Source organism: Equus asinus, chromosome 4, assembly GCF_041296235.1.
Source record: "Equus asinus isolate D_3611 breed Donkey chromosome 4, EquAss-T2T_v2, whole genome shotgun sequence".
NCBI classification, from domain to species: domain Eukaryota; kingdom Metazoa; phylum Chordata; class Mammalia; order Perissodactyla; family Equidae; genus Equus; species Equus asinus.
In genome coordinates this window covers 135,339,123-135,362,763 of record NC_091793.1, presented here as the reverse complement: position 1 = coordinate 135,362,763, position 23,641 = coordinate 135,339,123, and the positions used below count along the sequence as shown (strand labels likewise).

The 23,641-nt window shown below is 39.1% G+C and overlaps 1 protein-coding gene across 1 annotated transcript in view; it reads left to right on the top strand.

Moving 5' to 3' along the window:
* The first annotated feature begins 1,423 nt into the window (after nucleotides 1-1,423).
* KCTD18 (potassium channel tetramerization domain containing 18) overlaps nucleotides 1,424-23,641 on the top strand; it is a 33,523-nt gene continuing 11,305 nt past the window's right edge. The window contains exons 1-6 of the mRNA XM_044768489.2: nucleotides 1,424-1,572; nucleotides 3,913-4,148; nucleotides 5,723-5,934; nucleotides 8,063-8,256; nucleotides 9,326-9,420; nucleotides 18,093-18,195. Of these exons, the coding sequence (XP_044624424.1) occupies nucleotides 3,989-4,148; nucleotides 5,723-5,934; nucleotides 8,063-8,256; nucleotides 9,326-9,420; nucleotides 18,093-18,195 (764 nt within the window). The 5' untranslated portion in view covers nucleotides 1,424-1,572; nucleotides 3,913-3,988. The remainder of the gene's footprint in view (nucleotides 1,573-3,912; nucleotides 4,149-5,722; nucleotides 5,935-8,062; nucleotides 8,257-9,325; nucleotides 9,421-18,092; nucleotides 18,196-23,641) is intronic.

Below are 23,641 nucleotides of genomic sequence, written 5' to 3'. Positions count from 1 at the left end.
CTTGGTCTCCCTTCTTCCTAAAATACTCCTCGCCATCTCTTCAGAGGGTGGGCTCATTCTCATCCATAGCGCTCAACGTAGTGTCCCCTCACCAGTGAGGCCTTCTTCACCGAAGCCATCATCTCCACCCTACGTTATCCCGACTATTTCCTCCCAGGTAGTTATCATTCTCTGCTAAGTCTTTTGCTTACCATCTGCTTCTCTCACTTGAACAGAGTAGGCAAATTATGGCCCATGGCCCACCAATTGTTTTGTATGGCCCACCATCTAAGAATGGTTTTTACGTATTTAAGTGTTTGAAAAAAATTTTTGAAAAGAATATTTCACAACACATGAAAATTATGTAAAATTCAAATTTCAGTGTTGGAATAATATGGAATAATAATATATATAATAAAGTTGGGATATAGTCACTCATTTGTTTACATATTATCTACGGCTGCTTTAACACTACAACAGCAGAGTTGAGCAGTTGTGTATGGCCCACAAAACCTATAATATTTACAGAAAAAGTTTTCTGACTGTTGCACTAGAATGTAAGTGCCATGGATGAGGGACATCGATGACCTCGTTCAGTCTTCACTTCTAGTGCCTGGTCCACAGCTAGTGCTCAGTAACTACAGGTTGAACCAATCTTCCCTCTCTCCCGGGACTTTGAATATATGAGGGGGTAGGAAGGCTTACCTCTCATTAGCTTATTCCCTTCTAAGACTCAGTCAGAGGAATTGGGAACCAATTATTACCGATTCTGGGAAAGTACCCCGAAAACAGGACTGTGTTTTAGTCATCGTGAAATACCTAGCAAAGTCTTTGCACAAGGTAGGGTGGAGCTGGAAACCCAAAGAACTCTTTTGGGGTTATTATTAGGGGGAATTTAAATAGCCCGTTCAAAGGACTTAGCAGAATGTTAGGCGTACAGAAGTGTTCAATAAATGTTTGCTTCTGCCTCAATTTTCCTTGCTGTAATGAGAATAAAAATACAGGGTCGTCACACAGACTAAATTAAACAAGAATGCTCTGTGTGGAACAGCTTTGTCAACCATAAACACTACCCGAATGAAGTTATCCCAGTGCATTGAGCAGGCCAGTTTGGAGGGAAGGGCCCTCACCTGGGGGCGAGAAGACCTAACTCATGCTAACTCTTGTCACTTATTAACTGACTCTGGACAATCTGTTTCTTTTCTTCTTGTGGCGGCCTGTGAACGGACAACACCGTTCCTCGGGGGTCCAGCCCACGTCTCTCTGCCAGGCCTTTCCTTTTCCTGCAGGATACAAAGCCCCCCGGCTCGGGCTGTCCTCCCCGGCAGGCGGCGGCGGCCGGCGGGGCGGGGCCTGTCCGGGGGCGTGTCCTGGGCGGGGCGGGGCGTGCCCGAGGCGGGGGGGCGGGGCCTCCCTCGCTCTGGCGGCGGGCCGACGGGCCGGGCCGCACGGGGGCGCCACTGGGGCTGCGCTGCCCAGACTTGCCGAGAGTTGCCGAGAGCTGCCGAGGGGCTGAGGGGCCGGGGAGGCGCTCACTTCCGGGTCGGGCCCGGCGGCGTCCGGCGGCCGTGCCGAGGGCCGGGCGGGCCGCAGGTCAGTCGGGGAGGCCGCGGAGCCGGCCCCGCCCGTGCGGAGGAGTGGGGCGCCGGGTGGGCCGCGGGCCCGGGAGGCGGCGAGGCACCCCGAGGAAGGGCCCGGTCCGCGCCGGTAACACGGGCGCCCCGGGCTGCAGGCTCGGGCTGCGGGCCAGTTCGGGGTCCCCAGGCCGCGGGGAGACCCCGGCGGGGCTTTCTGGTGTCCCCGCCCCTCGCCTTCGTCCCCGGTCGTGGGAGGAATGCGAGTCTCTCGAGCGGTTTCCAGAGCGCGGCCCGCGGGCGGACTCCGACCGCCTCTCAGGCTTCCTGCCCCGGACCCGGTGCCGTGGCCCGGAGTCTGCCTTTTCAGCCAGCTCCCTGAGGGTTTGATGCAGGTGGCCACAGCACCGCACTTGGGGACACTCCCCCAGAGGGCAGGGCGCGTCCGACCCCGCAGGGAGCCCGAGTGGGTGCATCTGAGGATGGGGCGCCGTGACCGGCCTTGAGTGGTGATGGTCCTCTGCCTCAGGAGAGGCTGAGGCGGGGTACCTCTTAAGTCCCAGCGCTCAGGGTGCTGCTGTGTCCCTGTCGCTACCAACAGGAATCTCCCGGGGGACAGATGCCGGGGTCAGGAAGTTCAGGGTGAGACCGTGCGGGGGCCGTGCGGCGGGAAGACCTTGGAGTGGGTCCTGCCGATCGGGATCGCGGTAGCCTAGTGTGGGCCCTGCACACATCACTGTTTGTTTCCTCAGTGTCCTCATCTGTCACCACGGACAGTAATTCCCTTCCGATGAGGCTTTTGTGTCAATTAGGTAATGTCTATCAAGTGTCTCCTACAGTGGCTGGCACGTAGTAAGCATTGAGGAAGTGGGAATTATTGACCGTGATACAGGCCCTGCCTTCCTGGGATTTATAATTCCCTAAACTAGGGATTAAACGCGTGGGATGAAATGCGGCAGAGGTACAAAGTGTGTTAGGAGAGCTGTGCAAGTATTCGAACTGGCGGTGCTGGGGAAGGTCATGACAGTAGTGAGGTTTGCCTGCAGCCCTGAAGAATAGATAGGATTCCAGGGCGCTGGTAACTGGGGCAGCTGAACCGGCTCCATTCGGTGCCTCAGAGGTGCTTCTCTCACGTGGTCGTTGGGGCTGCTCCTGGGACTTCTAGGCAGTGCAAGAAGTCACATCCATGAGTGGTGTTTGAAGGCCGCACCGTTGGTCCATAATAGATTGTCTAATGACGGTGTTTGACACACATGGCTCTCAACTCAGACTCTAATGGTCTCCTTCCCCCATTTCACTGGAGACTGGCTAAACTGGAGCATCCATGAAAGAATCTTAGTTGATTGCATAAGTGAACGTGAATTGCCGTGGATGTAGTTGAGCATTTTGAGAGCCGTTTTACACTTGCTGTGAAATGTGCAGATACATCGGGAATACCTTTTTTATCACAGTATTGTTTTAGGTTCCGTAGAAGCACCACAGTCACCTGTGGTTCATCCATCTCCAGAATGGATTAAGAAATCAGATCCTTAAAACTTCCCTAAAGCTTCAGCCATTTTAGAGTGAAGAAGCCAGATGCTTTAGAGGTGGTATTTGTTGTTCTTCTGGACCAGTCTGGCTACTGGTATACATAGAATTCTATTCTCAGTCGATAATTTATTTATTCTTTAGTTACCTAAGTATTACGATTACTGTCGTTAATAATTTCTGCTCTTATATTTTGTTGGATCTCCAGAGCCAGTATCAAGTCCCTCAGTATATACCTTATGATAAAGTTTATATCATTATAGATATTATTCATCAAGTACTTACTCTGAGCTAGACACTGTTCCATATGCTTTTTATATATTCTATCAGTTATTCCTCTGATAGTCCTTTGAGGCAGGCACCAGTCCCACCTCCATCATTTTAGAGATGAGGAAACCGAGGAAGATATGTATTTGCCCAGGGTCCCAGAGCTAGTAAGGGCTGGAGGCTGGGACCCCGATTCCATGCTACATGCCGATGCCCTCTGCAGACTAGACAGCTCCCTCAGACTTACTATAGTTTAAAAAGATCTGTGAATATCAAAGATCGTAAGCACACCTTACCTTTGCATTATCTTGTTAAATTCATTAAACAGTCATTTCAGCAGCTATGATTTGGTTGGTAGTAGTTTATCATCATTTACAAATCCTCTGAGCCAAAGTTTTCCAGCTTCTCAGCATATCTCAAACTTCTTTCGTATTATATAAAATCCTTCAGTTCAATATTGCCAGTGCTGAGGAAGCGATTTAAGTCACGTTAAAGTGTATTTATTTTATTTTCTATTTAGTGTACTATTGGAAATGTCGGTGGTGATTATCCTTTGTTTTTACAGAGGGGGACCGGGACGGCCCTTGTTTTGCAGTTTCTGAAAGTCTTTCAAGACAGAAATTCAGGTGTTGGTGGGAGTGATGGAAGGTCACAAGGCAGAAGAAGAGGTGTTCGATATTCTTCGACTGAACGTGGGGGGCTCTATTTATACAGCCAGGCGTGAGTCCTTGTGCCGCTTTAAGGACTCGATGCTGGCGTCCATGTTCAGTGGTCGTTTTCCTCTAAAAACCGATGAATCAGGTAAATATCTAAAGGCTGTAAACATGCTCATGAATATTATTAAAATAGGGGTCTAGTTTAAATTCCTTGATTTTCCTAATTACAATGGAATGTGTTAGATTAGTGTATTAATTACTGAGATCCTTAGGACTGTACAGAGACTCATTAAGTACGTGGAGAAATTAAATACCGGTTTCTAGACTCTGTGATGCAGTCACTAAAAGTTTTTGTCACTAAAAGTTGACAAAAAGCAAATGTTCATCAAGGCCAACCGTGACCTAATTATGGGGATTAATTATATTTTGAAAGTTGTAATATTCATGCAACTCCATGAGTAAAGGTATTGAGACTGATTAAATTTGTTAGCTTCTCTCTGTGTTCTTCAAGTTAAAAAGCTGCCCTCATAGCTGACAGGGCAGTCACTGTCAGAGTAGAATTGGCATTAAACTCACCACCTGGGCTGGCTGTGTAGACTTGTGTGGGCTCACGTGTACGCCCGAGAAAATGTCAGGGCAGTAATGTCGGTTACCGTCAGTCACTCAGGGTAGAGGGCTGAAAATCGGTGTTTCAGAAGAAACTGTAAAACGCAAAGCTAGGGTTCTGGGGCTGCTCTCTCTGCTTCTAGTGCTCTGGGCTTCACTGAACCTACCACTGGTAGTAAAGAATCTTCAGCAAGGCAAGTAAGTCTTTGTGCACATCTTGGGGGCTCTGGGGCTCGTAGAACCCCTCTTGCTTCTCTGTTAGAAGGGCAAGATTGAGGAATCTTGAGCCTGAGGGGCTGTTAGCAAACCCTGGGTCTTGAGAGGTTTCTTTGCCACTTGCATGGCAGCAGAAAGAACAGAAAACTCGCTGATGGCTGGTGCCCAGGGCTGGGGTCCACTTGGGTGGAAAGGTTGCTGGTGAAAGACTGGTAAGCGGGGAGTGAGTTTTGTTCTGTACCCCCAAGTTTTACTGTCTTAATCCCTTCTTTTCTCAGCTAATCAAGGGAGAAAAGGAATTATTGAGTAAACTCACACAGAAGTAGCTTTTTTTTGATTCTGCTAAATTGTCTAAGAAAAGGCTTTTATCATAAAGTAGTACCAACATAACACTTTTTAAAGTTTAGTTTCATATAGTACAAAGGGACTAACCTAATAAGTCCAAGTATCTGGCATGCCTGGAGCTAAGAAGCCTGAAGCTGACTCGTAGTGTCCCTGACATACCAACACTGGACATAGTAACGAGCACCCCACATGCCCCCTTGGGGAGGGGCTCTGTACACCTTTCCTGGCCCAGCTGGGCTGGGGTTAGGGGTAAGCTTGTTTCTACCAGCAGGCTGAGGTCTCCATGGCTTTTGCAGTGACCATAGTGCAAATATGGTCATTGCATCCAAAATTCCAAGTGGAGCTCAGAATACCTTTTCCTGTGTGGTAGGTGAGAATACAGAGGATTACCAAATTTGACTAAACCTATTTGAACACTAGGTATTAACTTTCTTGTGAGAAAGAAACATTTCTAATTGTAGAGGTCTTCAGTGTGATTTTAGTTGGACACGTTGAAACTTTATCGTGGTCGTATGCATCTATGTAATCATTTTTGAACTGAATGTTTTCTAGGGGCTTGTGTTATTGACCGAGATGGACATCTATTTAAATACCTTTTGGATTATCTTCATGGAGAAGTTCACATTCCCACAGATGAGCAAACCCGCGTTGCTCTGCAGGAAGAGGCTGATTACTTTGGCATCCCTTATCCGTACAGCCTGTCTGACCACTTGGCCAATGAAATGGAGACATATTCTTTAAGGTCAAATATAGAACTTAAAAAGGTCTTGGCATTTTCCTAAGTTTTAAAAAATATATAAGTGTACATATGTATATGCATTTATTATGCACAAAGCAACATGTGTTATTTTACATAGTTTATGTTGCCACATAAGTCAGACATGAGACAGTTTTACTTTTGATAATTTTTGAAGACATGTTTCTTAATTACTACTACTCATTTTTTAAGGCCAGTATTCTATTCTAGGAAAGCTCATTACATCACCACTCAAAGGTTTATGGAGTTTTTATTCCTCACTGAAGGTTTAACACTTTTTGATGGGTATTTTTGCAGAACTACTCTGCTCTTGAAGTTCTTTTTAAATTAAGAGCAATACTGTAGTATGTGAGGGTATACTGGTATTATTTTATTTACTGAAATAATTTTTTAAAAGAATGGTCATGATAAGTAAAAGATTGTATAAAATCTCTTACCTGATTTAGAGAATGTAACAGTTTGTTACTAAGTTAAAACATCAGTTTGATGAATTCACTTTGAGATCAATAAATCTTTCTTTAAGATGCTTCTATTTTGTCACATTTTAAATATCTTTACATGACTTGAAAAACTTCATTATTTGTTTCTGTCTTATTGATAAGGATTACATTTGCTATTAATTAGCATATTGGGGCATCCAAGCAAAATATTTTTCCTAGATAATTGTTAGTAGTAGAAACTGACCTAAATTGGTTTGAATTTTTGGTTTGGATGTCAGAGTTCAGGAGAGCAAGCTGACAGTATGGTTATTAGGAGAGCAGCATGAGGAGAAAGTTGATTTGGTTCCACATCTCGTCAGGAATTTGCATGGTTGTATGGGTTCTGCTACTGAAGCTATTTATAATTTGAGTTGTCAGTCTTTTGGTGCTATTCACCCCATCTGCAGACTGGGGCTAAAAAAGCATATCTGGAAGATTGAGGTGGGTTAACATTCATCTTCTCAAGTCCCAACTCTGTAGTCTTTTATTCCTGGTTTGTTACAGCAAGCATACATTCATTCTGTCAGCCAACACATGTTTATTTCAAATGCTTTTGGCATATGGAGCACTGTTCTAGGGACTGTGTGGGACACAAGGAAATACAACATACAGCTCTAGCCCTTGAACAGTTTATAATATAGTTGGGAATTCTACAGATGGGCAAGTAAAGTTAAAAACCAATACTGGAGTTAGATAGTAATGTTAAATGAAAGTGCAAGACATGTTAGGGTCCTATTTTCCTTCACTGAATGAATAAATCTTAAGCATCTCCTTTGTGTCGGGCACTATTTCAGGCACTTGGGAGACAAAACAAAATAGACAAAAGTGCCTGTCCTCAGGGCGCTCAACACCATTCCTCCCAGGGAAGGCCCTTGCTGCCCCCTGGGCGAGGCCCTCCTGCTTGTGCCCCTTTGTACCCTGTAGGTCCACTGGCAACACTTTTTACACGGTGTGCTGATGGCGTATTTGACGTCTGTCTTCTGCATTAGCTATAAACTCCAGGAGGGCTGGGTGCCTGTTTTTTGCTCCTCAGCATTGTAGCTCCAGGACCTCAGACAGTGCTCAGCGTATAGTTGGTACTTAATATTCAAATGAATGAATGACTAGGTAGATAAATGCCGTATGAGTCAGACAGTATGTATTGAGTTCATATATTCATATCTTTCAGTGTAAAAGAACAAGTTAATCTGGTTAACCCATGATTAGAGTTGAAGTTAAAAATAAGCGTCAACCATGGGGCTAGTCAGTAGAAGGTGAAAGGAAGATTGAATCAAATGGGAAATTTAGGAGGAAATAAAGGGAAAAGAAAAAGGTCTGACTTTTAGTTATTATATGAACATTTTAAAATTAAAAGTGATGTTGGTAGTGACGCTAAAGGAGGAAGAAATAAAATAGAATTTCCACATGGAAAAAGATCCTCTCGCTGAAAAGGTGCTGGGTTTTGGGTGGTGCTTTTTGTGGTTTGCTCCCCCCCACCGCCAAATTCACAAATGCATATGTGGTTTTTAAAGGCACGAAGACTGGGCTGAAATTTATAATCTTTTTCTTTCTCTTATGACCAACTGAAATTTCAGCGTTACGTGAAAGTAATAGAGCAAATTCTTGTTTGCTTTACACTAGAAGTAAATTCAAATTTTATATATTTTTTTGCTCCAGGCTTTAACAGACTTCTGTGATTCATATGGTTTAGTTTGCAATAAACCAACAGTTTGGGTTCTGCACTATCTTAACACATCTGGTGCAAGCTGTGAGAGTAGAATTATTGGTGTATATTCCACAAAAACTGATGGAACAGATGCTATTGATAAGCAACTGGGAGGACGAATTCACAGTAAAAGCATTTTTAAAAGGTATGTCCATATTTAAATATGAAAAGAATCAAAATAAAGTCTTGGTCTCTTCTAAGAGGTGTTATTGAATGGAATATGTGGTTGACTAGAAAAGACCCTTAACATCTTTCCACAGACAGAGTAAGGCCTTATAGCTGTCGAGATAGGCCTGCTACTTGAGAAGATTATAATTAAGACTGTTTCACATACATATGAGCTAAAGGCCATCTACATGGTGGTACAGTGGTTCTCAACTGGGAGTGGGCATCAGAATCTCCTGAGAGGCTTTACAGACAATGAAAGAAAGAAAGAAAAGTCATATGCCTGGGTATCTCCCCTAGGCCGTAGTCCGGGCTCAGAAACATGGGACAGCAGTTTCATTGAGTGCCCTGGGCTGCGGAGTCCTGTTCTGAGAAATGAAAGACTTCCCTGCTTCCTCCCAGCGTTAAATTCTATGACTTGAACATGTTAAATTTGTAAGGGTTATTCTCTTAATATTTATCCTGTAATCGTATTTACACTGGTCAATTCACTTAGCAAAAATTTTTTTTAATTCTCTGGGAGATTGGATTGAGTCATATATTAGTGACTAGTGCATGACCACATGAGCTTGCTTTTTAGATTGTTAAATATGTCCTCATTTTCTGAATTCTTTATAGGCGAGGATGTTTCTGTATAAGATATAAGTGCCTGGCACAGTGCTAGGAAAGTTTTATTCAAAGTTGTCTTTTCTAACTTTACTGGAGTTAGGTGATTTTATAGAAAACTTATTTTAAAGATTTGTTGGTTTGTCTGCATGGTCTATATTTTGGAATTAACATATACTTTACCATAGTAAAATGAGGTCAAATGTAGATTAGTATATGAGTATAGTATATTACACTCATATAGTATATAATATTATATATATACATATATATACACACATATGCTAAGGAGTCACAGAAGAACAGCTATGCAATGCCTACAGATTTTTTTGCTTTGTTAATGAGCACTTGAGTGTCTGTGAGCTATATATACATATATATATATGCACACTCATGTTTGTACCTAGGTAGTGTATTTTCATTACCTTTTGCAATATTTCTAGAGAGGCGGGAAATAATGTTCAGTACATTTGGAGCTATTATTCAGTAGCAGAACTGAAGAAAATGATGGATGCTTTTGATGCCTGGGAAGGAAAAGGTACAGTACAATTCTTTTATTTCATGCAGAAGGTAGACTTTTCCTTAGTAAGACAAAGTAAGCTCAAATACTACATTTCTTTTTTTTGAGAAATTATTTTTTTGTGTGGGTTAAGGTATTTGTCACCTCAGAGTAACATTAAGGCAGTTTATTTACAAATCTTTAAACTCCATACGTTGCTAGATATTATTACTGGGTTTATCATTCAGTAACCTAAAATATGCTTCTGTTCGTAATGCTTGTTTAGTTCAATTAAATAAGAGTTCATTTGGCAACTACATTGTACCTGGCATTGTCCTAGGAACTATACCTCTAAATTAAGCATAAAATGTATAATCCAAAAAAAGAGAGAAAATGAAAATAATGCTGGGGAAGTTGTTTAAGGAGCCCTTAGAAAACAGTTAAAATAATCTTTAAATGCATGCTTTGAAATTTGACCATTTCACCAAGCTGCTTAAAGTGAGTTGATAATAATAATGCTGTTTAATGTCCAGTGTGATAAATAGTTTACATTCAGTATCTCTCAGTCCTAAAACAGCCTTGAATGCTGTTTACCATTTTATTGATGAGGAAACTGAGTCTCAGGGAGGCCATGCCGCTTGCTTAAGGATCACAGAGGGTTAACTGTTCTATGCTGAAGTATTTTTTTTTTCTTAATTAACAATCGTGTATTGAGTGTCTGTTAGGTTCACCACTATAGTAAGTCCTAAAATTGGGTCCAAAGATAAGTAAGACACATCTTAGTCCTCAAATGCTCTTAAAAGCCAGTAGGCGCAGACATGGCAAGTCATGTAAGATTGAATAAAAGGAGAGGAAAAGGCTTTTAAGAACTCTCTATCAGCTGTTCTTCCTTCAGGCAGGGTGCTAGAACCAACCTTTCTTCCTTTCCTCAATTTGCCCCCTCACTTTTCCTCCTTTTTCTTTTCATATCACACCCCCAAGTATCTAGGATCAAGTATAATGAAAGAAGTGCTCTTCTCTTTAAAGAGCTTATTATTTTAGATTTAATTGACTTTGAGATACTTAGGCTTGAGTTGAGGAACAAACCCCTGGTGTTCTCTGTGTCTCCTTTTGTGTCTCTCGCCTGGCAGGCTGCCCAGGAGGCTTCTCGAGGGCCCTGGCTGGGCTTCTGTCTCCACTGACTAAGGAAGCTGGAGCGGAGAGCTGGAATCACTGACTTTTAAAAAGCGTGCAACTGATTTTAACTTTTTAGAAAGCACGTAATGAAGTATCATTGTTATTTAACAGTTCTGGGGGGCCTGTGGAAAGCCATAAGGCAGGAAACAGAATTAAGAGAAAGAACTATTGGAAAGAAGAAGACAGTTGTTGTTATTTTTGTGGGCAACATATCTTTTTAGAAAACCCAAAGAATAAACTAAAGATATTTTAAATGATGAGTTCAGTAGACTAAACCAGCTGGATACAATATAAGTAAAGAAAGCTCAGCAGCTTGCCTCTGATAGATTAATGAGAAATTATAGGGGAAAATCCCATTCACAAAGCAATAAACAAAACGAAATAACTAGGACTGCCCCGCCAAGAAACGCTTGGGCCTTTTTTGAAGAAAACTGCTAAAATGTATTCATCCATCCATCCATCCATCTATCCATCTATGAAAAAGAAAACATGAAGATTACGGTGGGACATAGCATGATTCTGAATGGGAAATCTGAGTATCACTTCTTCTCAGATTAAATTATAGGTTTGACACAGTTACTACCAAAATATCAGTGGAACTCTTTGGAAATCTTGAAGAAATGATTCTAAAATTCCTTTAAAAGAATAAACAGGTGAAATAGCCAAGAACATTTTGGGAAGAAGAAATCATTAGTGGGATGAGTCTAACTATTTGGTAGTAAAAATGCTATACATAGATTTATAGTAATAAAAACCATGTATTTCTGGTAGAAGAATAGATTCAGAGATCAGGAGTAAACCCCAATAAAACTTTATTATATTTGTAAGAATAAAAATACTATGTGATAAAATATTAAATATCAATGAAAAAAGGGTAGATTGTTTAATAAGTGAGAAATATACTTGGGAGAGAAAATAGAACTCCAGCCTCACGTCATTTATCAAAATAACCCCAGGTGGATTTATAAATGAAATATGAAACTATAATAAACTATAATGAAATGTAAGCAAATAACTGATTTCTTAATAGATAAAAATTATAAGCTTAAATCATAAAGACAAAGACTAATAAATTTGATTACATAATATTTAATATATTAACCTTAAAACAAAAAATTGTAAATAAAATTAAGGCCAATCAAAGACTTGGATAAAAATGTTACATTAGTTGGACAAAGAATATCCTTGATATAGAGAGGGTTTATTTAAATTGATTAGAAAATCAGCTCAACCCATACTACAAATAAATGTGCAAGATTGATGACCATAAAATTCCCAGAAAGGGAAACAAACATGTGGCAGGAGGTTCAAACTCATTATTTATCAATGAGATATACATTAAATGAGAACTATTTTTTATATCCCAGATTAGTAAAGATCTCTCATGCATTTTGAAAGGAGTAAAAATTAAAACTGCTTTTTTTGGAAAAAATTTATCAATCAGTATATATCAATAACATCAAAATTGCTCATATTCCTTGACCCAGTAATTCTACTTCTAGGAACCTTCCTTAAGGACATAATCAAATGCAGAAAAAGGCTTATGAACAGAAATGTTTATTAAGCATTATTCATAATAGGGAAAAAATAAAAACAGTCTAAATGTCTACAGTAGAGGATTAAATACGTATTGGCACATCCTTGGGATATAGATGGGATATAGCTATTAAAATTATTTTGAATAACTTTTTACAGGATTGCTTTGACTATTTGGGGTCTTTTGGTGTCCCATATGAATTTTAGGATTCTTTATTCTATTTCCATCAAGAATGTCATTGGGATTCTGATTGGGATGGCATCAAATCTGTAGATCGCTTTAGGTAGTAGGGACATTTTAACCATATTTATTCTTCCAATCCACATGCGTGGAATATCTTTCCATTTCTTTATGTCATCATTGATTTCTTTCAGTAATGTCTTATAGTTTTCATTGTGTGAGTCTTTCACCTTCTTGGTTAAATTTATTCCTAGATATTTTATTCTTTTTGTTGTGATTGTAATGGGACTGTATTCTTGAGTTCTCTTTCTGTTAGTTCGTTATTAGTGTATAGAAATGCAACTGATTTTTTTAAGTTGATTTTGTACCCTGTAACTTTGCTGTAATTGTCGATTACTTCTAATAGTTTTTCAAAGGATTCTTTAGGGTTTTCTATATATAAACTCATGTCATCTGCAAATGACGAGAGTTTGCTTCTTCATTGCCTATTTGGATACCTTTTGTTTCATTTTCTTGACTAATTGCTCTGGTCAAGACCTCCGGTACTATGTTGTATAAGAGTGGTGAGAGTGGGCACCCTTGTCTTGTTTCTGTTCTGAGAGGGATGGCTTTAAGTTTTTCCCCACTGAGTATGATGTTGGCTGTGGGTTTTTCATATATGGCCTTTATTATGTTGAGGTGCTTTCCTTCTATACTCATTTTATTGAGAGTTTTTTTTTTTTAATCATAAATGGATGTTGGATCTTGTCAAATACTTTCTCAGCATCTATTGAGATGATCATGTGGTTTTTATTGCTTATTTTGTTAATGTGGTGTATCACATTGATTGATTTGCAGATGTTGAACCATCCCTGTGTCCCTGGTATAAATCCCACTTGATCATGATGTATTACCCTTTTAATGTATTGCAGTATTTGGTTTGCAATATTTTGTTGAAGAGTTTTGCATCTATGTTCATCAGTGATATTGGCCTGTGATTTTCCTTGTGTTGTCCTTATCTGGCTTTGGGATCAGGTGATGTTGGCCTCAAAAAATGTGTTAGGAAGTGTTCTGTCTTCTTCAATATTTTGGAATAGTTTCAGAAGGACAGGTATTAAATCTTCTTTGATTGTTTGGTAGAATTCTCCAGAGAAGCTGTCTGGTTCTAGACTTTTATTTTTGGGGAGGTTTTTGATTACTGTTTCAATCTCTTGTGATTGGGCTATTCAGATTCTCTATTTCTTCTTGATTCAGTTTTGGGAGGTTGTTTGAGTCAAAGGATTTATCCTTTGCTTCTAGATTGTCCAATTTGTTGGCATATAATTTTTCATAATAGTCTCCTACAAGCCTTTGTACTTCTCTGGTGTCCATTGTAAGTTCTCCTCTTTCATTTCTAATTTTATTTGAGCTTTCTCTCTTTTTTTGTTAGTGAGCCCGGCTAAGGGTTTGTCAAATTTGTTTATCTTCTCAAAGAAGCAGCTCTTTGTTTCATTGATCCTTTCTACTGTTTTTTTGGTTTCAATTTCATTTATTTCTGCCGTATTTTTATTATTTTCCTCCTTCTGCTGACTTTGGGCTTTGTTCTTCCTTTTCTAATTCTGTTAGTTGTAGTTTAAGATTGCTTGTTTGAGATTTTTCTTGTTTGTTAAGGTAGGCCTATATTGCTGTGAATTTCCTCATAAGACCACTTTGCTGCAACCCATGAGTTGGTATGGTGTATTTTCATTTTCATTTGTCTCCAGATATTTTTTGATTTCTCCTTTAATTTCTTCAGTGACCCATTGGTTGTTCAGTAGAATGTTGTTTAGTCTCCACATATTTGTCACTTTGCCAGCTTTCTTCTTGTAGTTGATGTCTGGTTTCATAGCATTATGGTCAGAAAAGATGCTTGATATGATTTCAATCTTAAATTTATTGAGGCTTGCCTTGTTTCCCACTGTATGGTCTGTCCTTGAGACTGTTCCATGTACACTTGAGAAGAATGTGTATTCTGCTCATTTTGGATGGAGAATTCTATACTTATCTGTTAAATACATCTCATCCAGTTTTTCATTTAAAACCACTATTTCCTTGTTGACTTTCTGTCTGGATGATCTGTCCATTGATGTAAATGAAGTGTTAAGGTCCCCTGCTATTATTGTGTTGTTGTTAATATCTCCTTTTAGATTTGTTAATAGTTGCTTTATGTACTTTTGTGCTCCTGTGTTGAGCGCATATATAAGTGTTATGTCTTCTTGGTGGACTGTCCCTTTTATCATTATATAATGCCCACCTTTGTCTCTCATTGTCTTTTTTACCTTGCAGTCTACTTTGTCTGATATAAGTATGACAACACCTGCTTTCTTTTGTTTACCATTAGCTCAGAGTATCATCTTCCATCTCTTCACTCTGAGCCTGTGTTTGTCTTTAGAGCTGAGATGTGTTTACTGGAGGCAGTATATTGTTGGGTCTTGTTTTTTTTTTTTTTTTTATCTATCCTGCCACTCTGTGTCTTTTGGTTGGTGAATTCAATCCATTTACATTTACAGTGATTATTGATATATGAGGGGTTAATGTCACCATTTTATTCCTTGTTTTCTGGTTGTTCTGCATTTCCCTTGTTTCTCATTCCACGTATTTCGGACTGCCAATTCAGTTTGGTAGTTCTCTATGATGGTTTTCTCAGTTTTCTCTTTATTTATCATTTGTATCTCAGTTCTGAATTTTTTTTAGTGGTTACCATGAGGTTTGTATAAAAAAATCTTGTAGATGAGATAGTCCGTTTTCTGATAGCCTCTTATTTCCTTAGTCTAAGCTGGCTCCATCCCTCTCCTCTTTCCCTTCTAAGCTATTGTTGTCACAACTTATTCTGTTTTGTGTAGTGAGTTTGTGGTTAAAATGATAAGATTATTTTTTATGTTTTCCTTCCCTTTATCTTTAATGTTATAATTAAGTCTTTGCTAACCTTTTCTGATAGAAAGCTGCAATTTTCTGATTTTGTCTGCCTGTTTATCTCCTTGCTCAAGGTTTTGTGAATGCTTTTTTTCCTTTCAGTTATGAGGGCCTTCTTGATCATTTCTTGTAGGGAGGGTCTTGTGGTGATGAACTCCTTCAGCTTTTGTTTATCTGGGAAAGTTTTTATTTCTCCATCATATCTGAAGGATCTGTTCACTGTATAGAGTATTCTGGGCTGAAAGTTTTTGTCTTTCAGAATTTTGAATATATTGTTCCACTCTCTCCTAGGCTGTAAGGTGTCTGCTGAGAAATCTTGTGAAAGCCTGATAGGGGTTCCTTTGGAAGTTGTTTTCTTCTGCCTTGGTGCCCTTAATAGTTTTTCTTTGTCATTGACTTTTGCCAGTTTTAGTACTTTATGTCTTGGAGAAGGTCTTTTTACATTGATGTAATTAGGAATTCTATTAGCTTCTTTTACTTGTAATTCCAGCTCCTTCCCCAGTTTTGGAAAGTTCTCAGCTGTTATTTCTTTGAGCAAGCTTTCTGTTCCTTTCTCCCTCTATTCTCTCTCTGGAAAACCTATAATCCTTATGTTGCATTTCCTAATTGAGTTGGATATTTCTCAGAGAATTTCTTCATTTCTTTTTAGTCTTAATTCTCTCCTCCATCTGAAGCATTTCTGTATTTCTGTCATTCAGATTGCTAATTCTGTCCTCCATAATATTAGCTCTGTTATTCAAAGACTCCAGATTTTTATTGAGCTCATTCATTGTGTTTTTCATCTCTAATATTTCTGATTGGTTTTTCTTTATAGTTTCAATCTCTTTTGTGAAGAATTCCCTCTGTTCATTAGTTTTAATCCTGATTTCATTGAACTGTCTATCTGAATTTGATTGCAACTCGTTTAGCTTTCTTATGATAGCTATTTTGAATTCTCTGTCATTTAGATTGTAAATTTTTGTGCCTTCAGGATTGATTTCTGAATGCTTGTCATTTTCCTTCTAGTCTGGATTAGTAATGTATTTCTTCATCCTATTTGCTGGGGTGGATTTCTTCTGTCACATAGTGGTAGTATCTGGTTGTAGATTCCACCTGCTGCCACTGGGGGGCTGGGGTCAGCAGCTGTGTATTCTGAGCCTGCCAAGATACCTGGTGTCTGTGCCTGACCTTTAGAATCTATGCTATCAGGGCCTGTGTGCGATTCCCTGCTTGCAACGGCAGCTTTACTAACATAGCATGGGCACTTTGGCGGGGGTCACTTGCTCTGGCTGACCAGCTCAGCTGGTGCACCAGGCAGGGTGGGGGGCACTTTTTTTCATGTGTGCACTCCCTGGGGCATTCTCGCTCTGCCCTCGCTATCTGCCCTGCTGGGGTGCTCACTTGATGAAGACACCCCTGCAAGAGCTTAACCTCCTCTCTGTGGGGCTTTCCTATGGGCTGTGAGAAAACTTGGAGAGCAAAGGCATTCCCACGGAGAGCCACCCCTTCCGCTTCTCTTCTCAGAGCTGCACCTGGTCCTGCGCCCTACGTCACTCCCGGGGAGGGAGAGGAGATTCTCTTACCTCCTTCCACTTTCTTCTGGGGGTTCCAGCACTTCCACTTTCAGACATATGGCTGCATGGGTCTCTTAGATGTCTTTTGTGTTGTGTGAATGTCCTCTGTTGCTTTAGAAATGTCCTTTTTCTTGTATCTTGGGGGGAGAGTCTAAGGAAAGAGCTCACTCCGTCATGAGGCTGACATCTCTTTCTTTAAGCGTTTTTTAATGTGTCTATATAATTTTTTATGCTTCCTTTTTAAAAAATTAGGGGAAATTCACATAACATAGAATTAATTAAAGTGTACATTCAGTGGCATTTACTATATTAACAATGTTGTGTAAACACCACGTCTATCTAGTTCCAAAACATTTTCATCACTGCAAAAGGAAACCCCATACCCATTAAGCAGTTACTCCCCATTCCCTTCTCCTCTCTGCCTCTGGTAACCACCAGTCCACTTTCTGTCTCAATGGATTTGCCTATTCTGGATATTTCATATATATGGAGTCATATCATATATGACCTTTTGTGTCTGGCTTCATTTACCTAGCCTAATATTTTCAAGGTCCATTAGACTACAGCCTTCAATCAGAAATATCAGATTTAAAAGTTAAAATGAATTTGACTGGAATCTTAGTGTAACACATTAACTCAAATTATTCTTGTTTGAAAAGGTGCTTATAGGGTACTGATATCTCATAGTCACATAGTGGTTGCCTCTTACAGAGTGGTTCACAAAATTTACCTGATTTGATGGTCACAGCAACCCAGTGAGGTAGACAGGGAAAGTGTTAGAACCCGCACTGTCCAGTCCTTACACTACTACTAACACTAATATTATGACTTATAGTAAAAGCACCTAAGATCGCTTGAGTGCTTTGTCTGTGCCACGCCCCATTCTAAGAATTTTGCATTTATTTACTCATTTAATCCTCACAACAATCCTAAGAGGTGTATGTACTACTATTGTCATCATTTCATTTCACAGGTGAGAAAATTTAGGCACAAAAGGTAAGTAACGTTCTCAAGGTCATGTGATTAGTAAGACAGAAGTGAGGTTCAGGCCCAGGCAGTCTTCGCTTCAAAGCCTGGGCCCTTAACCAGCACACACTCAGTTGCCCAGGGCCCATATAAAATCTTGCTGATTGTAAGTGGCAGAGCTGCGGCTGGTCTGGCTCTTCCTAGACCCAGGTCATGGCTGTGCTACTACTGCCCTGACTCTTCTTAGGAGCACTTCCTGTGTACACCTCCCTTTGTCAAATGGGAGGCATGGACCTCAAACTCTTTTTGGCCAGTCTTACTTGAAAGAGTGTTGCTGAATCTTTTGCAGTAAACAGTGGCTTTCTTCATGATGAATTTTTATCTTCCAGGTGTTAGCTACTGGCGGGTGCCTCATGAGCTGATAGAATGTTGGACTCTGGAAGAGCGGCCTTTACTTGGAAGCCTGCGTCACATGGCCCCAATTCGAAAGAGGTTATCTGTGTTCTGTTGATTTTTTAAAATCTGTGACCTATATTTTTACTGCCTTTATTGGAGAAGTGAATAATGGTTCTTGACCTTACTAAGCTTATTAGTCACCTAGATGAATATTCTGCCTTACCATCAAAATATAAATCTTGATAAATGCAGTCACCAAAACTATGTAAAACCTGGAAATAATTACGTAAAACTGAGTTATGATAGATTCTTTTTTGGAGAGTGTGATTTTAAAAATACTAGTGGACACAGTAGGAATGCTGCAGTATTTTTCCCTACAGAAGTGAAATCCCGGACTCTATTCGAAGAAGTCAAAATATTTATTAGACTTAATATTTGGGATTTCCTGTGACTTATTCTTAATTCCTTTCTCCTTTTTCTTCTCACAGATAGCATTTTTGTTTAATGATATATTCTAGTGTTCTATGAAATTATTAGCATTAAATTCATTCTACATCTGTGCCTTTTGCTGTGTTTTAAATACATTTAAAATCATATTTCTTTTTCATGGTCTGGGTATTATTCACGGTTTTCAGATGTTCTAATTTCTTGATCATCTACTCTAGAATTTGGAATTTTAGACTGCTTTCTTACTTCTGCCCTCTAGATCTTTCATAGAAATGCAGAGAAGTTTATTCAGTGTTTAGTGGTTAATCATCTCTTGTTAAAACAGATCTTTTTTCCTAAAGGATCTCATTTTATTATCATTTATTTTGTCTTTTGAACTTATAGTTAGCAAATATTATTTGGGTATAGATCAGTGGTTCTAACCTGGGGGCAATCTTGTCCTCCAGGGGATATTTGGTAGTATTTGAAGACACTGTGGAGTGCGGGATGCTACTGGCATCCAGCGGGTAGAGGCCACTGATGCTGTTAAACCTTCTAGAATCCACAGGGCAGCCCCCATAACAAAGAATTATCCACCCACAAATGGCAGTAGGGCTAAGGTTGAGAAACCTTGGTCTAGAGTCTAGTGGAAGATGTAGGCAGAAAACAAAGCAAGTAGGAATGGTTTTATGGAGACTTTCCTCTGTGTTAGTTGTCTTCCCCCTGGAATTTTGTTAAGCATCATTTTTGTTTCATGGGTACGATAATGATAATGATGACTTGGAAGTACTTGTGAGGTCCTGAAGAACCGTCTGACTCACTTGAGAAAATTTAGTTATGTTCAGTAGAGTTTTAGAGTTGGATATATTATATTCACATTCTTTATTACAAATGGCAATTTTGAAATCACCATGCTGTTATGATCCCTTTTCCAAGAATCGGAATTCACTTGTTGTATTTGCCTCTGAAAACACAACAGTGCTGGGTGAGAGGGAGAAGTCTTGGAGGATTGCTATTATACTTCATGTTCAGGAGCTGATCTTCATGAAGTAAAACTGATGGAAGCAGTAGGGGGAGCAGGCAAACTTTTGACAGTGGTTGTTTGATAGTTTTAAGGTCATTTAAAACAATATTCTGTGTGATTTATCCTTCATTTTGTTATGTGGTGTATCACACTGACTGATTTGCAGATGTTGAACCATCTTTGATCTCTGGAATAAATCCAACTTGATCATAGTGTATCATCCTCTTAAAGTGCTGTTGAGTTCAGTTTGCTAATATTTTGTTGAGAATTTTGTATGTATGTTCAGCAGGGATATTGGCCTATATTTTCTGTCTTGTGGCATCTTTGTCTGGTTTTGGTATCAGGGTAATGCTGACCTTATAAAATGAGTTTGGAAGAGTTCCCTCTTCTATTTTTTGGAAGAGTTTGAGAAGGATTTGTATTAATTCTTCTTTGAATGTTTGGTAGAATTCACCAGTGAAGCCATCTGGTCCTGGACTTTTGTTGGTAGGTTTTTGATTACTGATTCAATCTCCTTACTAGTAATCAGTCTGTTCAGATTTTCTTTTTCATCATGATTCAGTCTTGGTAGGTTGTATGTTTCTAGGAATTTATCTGTTTGTTCTAGGTTGTCCAATTTGTATGTACATAATTATCTATAGTAGTCTGTTCTTATCCTTTGTATGTCTCTGGTATCAGTTGTAACATCTCTTTCATTTCTGCTTTTATTTATTTGAGTCCTCTCTCTTTCTTTTCTTGGTGAGTCTAGCTAAAGGTTTGTCAAATTTTTCCCCCTCAGAGAATCAGCTGTTAGTTCAGTGATCTTTTCTCTTGTCTTTTTAGTGTCTATTTCATTTATTTCTGCTCTAATCTTTGTTATTTCCTTCCTTCTACTAACTTTGGGCTCCGTTTGTTCTTCTTTTTCCAGTTCCTTGAGGTGTAAAGTTAAGTTGTTTGTTTGAGCCTTTTCCTGTTTCTTGAGGTAGGCATTTATTGCTATGAACTTCCCTCTTAGAACTGCTTTTGCTGCCTCCCATAAATTTTGATATGTTACATTTCCATTTTTGTTTGTCTCAAGGTATTTTTTTTTTTTAACGTCTCTTTTGTTTTCTTCTTTGACTCACTGGTTCTGTAGCGTGTTGTTTCATCTTCATGTATTTGTTAATTTTCCAGTTTTCTTCATGTAATTAATTTCTAGTTTCATACCATTGTTGTTGGAAAAGATGCTTGATATCATTTCAGTCCTCTTAAATTTATTTAAAACTTGTTTTGTGCCCTAATATATGATCTATCTTGAAGAATGTTCCGTGTGCACTTGAAAAGAGTGTGTAGTCTGCTGATTTTGGATGGAATGTTCTTTATACATCTGTTAAGTCCATCTGGTCTAACATGTCGTTTAAAGTGATGTTTCCTTATTGATCTTCAGTCTGGATGATCTATCCATGGACGTAAGTGGGGTGTTAAAGTCCTCTTCTATTATTTTATTGCTGTCTATTTCTCCCTTTACATCTGTTAGTATTTCCTTTATATATTTAGGTGCTCCTATGTTGGATGCATAAATATTTACAAATGTTGTATCCTCTTGTTGGATTGACCCCTTTATCATTATGTAATGCTCTTCTTTGTCTCTTATTACAGTCTCTGTTTTAAAGTCTATTTTGTGTGATATAAGTATAGCTACTCCAGCTTTCTTTTGGTTTCTATTTGCATGGAATATCTTTTTCCACCCCTTCACTTTCAGTCTGTGTGTGCCCTTAATCTAAAGTGAGTCTTGTGTAGGCAGCATATAGATGGGTCTTGCTTTTTTATCCATTCAGCTACTCTGTGTCTTTTGATTGGAGAATTTAGTCCATTTACATTTAAAGCAATTATTGATAGGTATGTGCTTATTTCCATTTTGTTAATAGTTTTCTGGCTGTTTTTGTAGTTCCTCTCTGTTCCTTTCTTCTTCTCTTGCTCTCTTTCTTTGTGGTTTGATGATTTTCTTTAGTTCTATCCCTCAATTCCTTTCTTTTTATCTTTTGTGTGTTTGCTATAGGTTTTTGCTTTGTGGTTACCATGAGGCTAACATATAACAGCTTATAACAGTCTATTTTTTAAAGTTAATTTTTATTGAGTTTATGATAGTTTACAATGTTGTGAAATTTCAGTTGTACATTATCGTTTGTCAGTCGTGTTGTGGGTGCACGCCTTCACCCTTTGTGCCCACCCCCTACCCCCACTTTCCCCTGGTAGCCACTAATCTGTTCTCTTTGTCTACATTTTTAAATTCCTCATATGAGTGGAGTCATAGATTGTCTTTCTCTATCTGGCTTATTTCACTTAACATAATTCCCTCAAGGTCCATCCATGTTGTTGTGAATGGGACAATTTTATTCTTTTCTATGGCTGAGTAGTATTCCATTGTATATATATTCCATATCTTCTTTATCCAATCGTCAGTTGATGAGCACTTAGGTTGCTTCCATGTCTTGCCTATTGTAAATGATGCTGCAATAAACATAGGGGTGCATGGGACTTTTGGAATTGCTGACTTCAAGTTCTTTGGGTAGATACCCAGTAGTGGGATGGCTGGATTGTATGGTAGTTCTATTTTTAATTTTTTGAGAAATCTCCATACTGTTTTCCTTAGTGACTGCACCAGTTTGCATTCCCACCAGCAGTGTATGAGGGTTCCTTTTTCTCCACAACCTTTCCAACATTTGTCACTTTTTGTTTTGGTTATTTTTGCCATTCTAATGGGTGTAAGGTGATATCTTAGTGTAGTTTTGATTTACATTTCCCTGATGATCAGTGATGATGAACATCTTTTCATGTGCGTATTGGCCATCCATATATCTTCTTTGGAGAAATGTCTGTTCATGTCTCCTGCCCATTTTTTGATCAGGTTGTTTGATTTTTTGTTGTTGAGTTGTGTGAGTTCTTTATATATTATGGATATTAACCCTTTGTTGGATGTATGACTTGCAAATATTTTTTCCCAGTTAATGGGTTGTTTTTTTGTTTCAATCCTGTTTTCCTTTGCCTTGAAGAAGCTCTTTAGTCTGATGAAGTCCCATTTGTTTATTCTTTCTATTGTTTCCCTTGTCTGAGAAGACATGGTGTCCAAAAAGATCCTTTTAATACTGATGTCAAAGAGTGTACTGTCTACATTTTCTTCTAGAAGCCTTATGGTTTCAGGTCTTACCTTTAGGTCTTTGATCCATTTTGAGTTTATTTTGGTGAATGGTGAAAAAGAATTGTCAATTTTCATTCTTTTAGATGTGGCTTTCCAGTCTTCCCAGCACCATTTGTTGAAAAGACTTTCTTTTCTCCATCGTATGCCCTCAGCTCCTTTGTCGAAGATAAGCTGTCCATAGATGTGTGGTTTTATTTCTGGGCTTTCAATTCTGTTCCATTGATCTGTGCACCTGTTTTTGTAACAGTACATGCTGTTTTGATTACTGTAGCTTTGTAGTATGTTTTGAAGTCAGGGATTGTGATGCCTCCAGTTTTGTTCTTTTTTCTTAGGACTGCTTTAGCAATTTGGGGTCTTTTGTTGCCCCATATGGATTTTAGGATTCTTTGTTCTAATTCTGTAAAGAATGTCATTGGGATTCTGATTGGGATTGCATTGAATCTCTAGATTGCTTTAGGTAGTATGGACATTTTAATTATGTTTATTCTTCCAATCCACGTGCATGGAATGTCTTTCCATTTGTTTATGTTGTCATCAATTTCTTTCAGGAAAGTTGTAGTTTTGATTGTATAGGTCTTTCACTTCCTTAGTTAAATCCACCCCAAGGTATTTTCTTCTTTTTGTTGCAATTGTGAATGGTATTGTGTTCTTGAGTTTTTTTCCTGTTAATTCATTATTAGAGTATAGAAATGCTACTGATTTATGTAAGTTGATTTTATACCCTGCAACATTGCTGTAGTTGCTGATCATTTCTAAAAGTTTTCCAGTGGATTCTTTGGGGTTTTCTATATATAAGATCATGTTGTCTGAAAACAGTGAGAGTTTCACTTCTTCCCTCCCTATTTGGATTCCTTTTATTCCTTTCTCTTGCCTAATTGCTCTGGTCAAAACCTCCAGTACTATGTTAAATAAGAGTGGTGATAGAGGGCATCCTT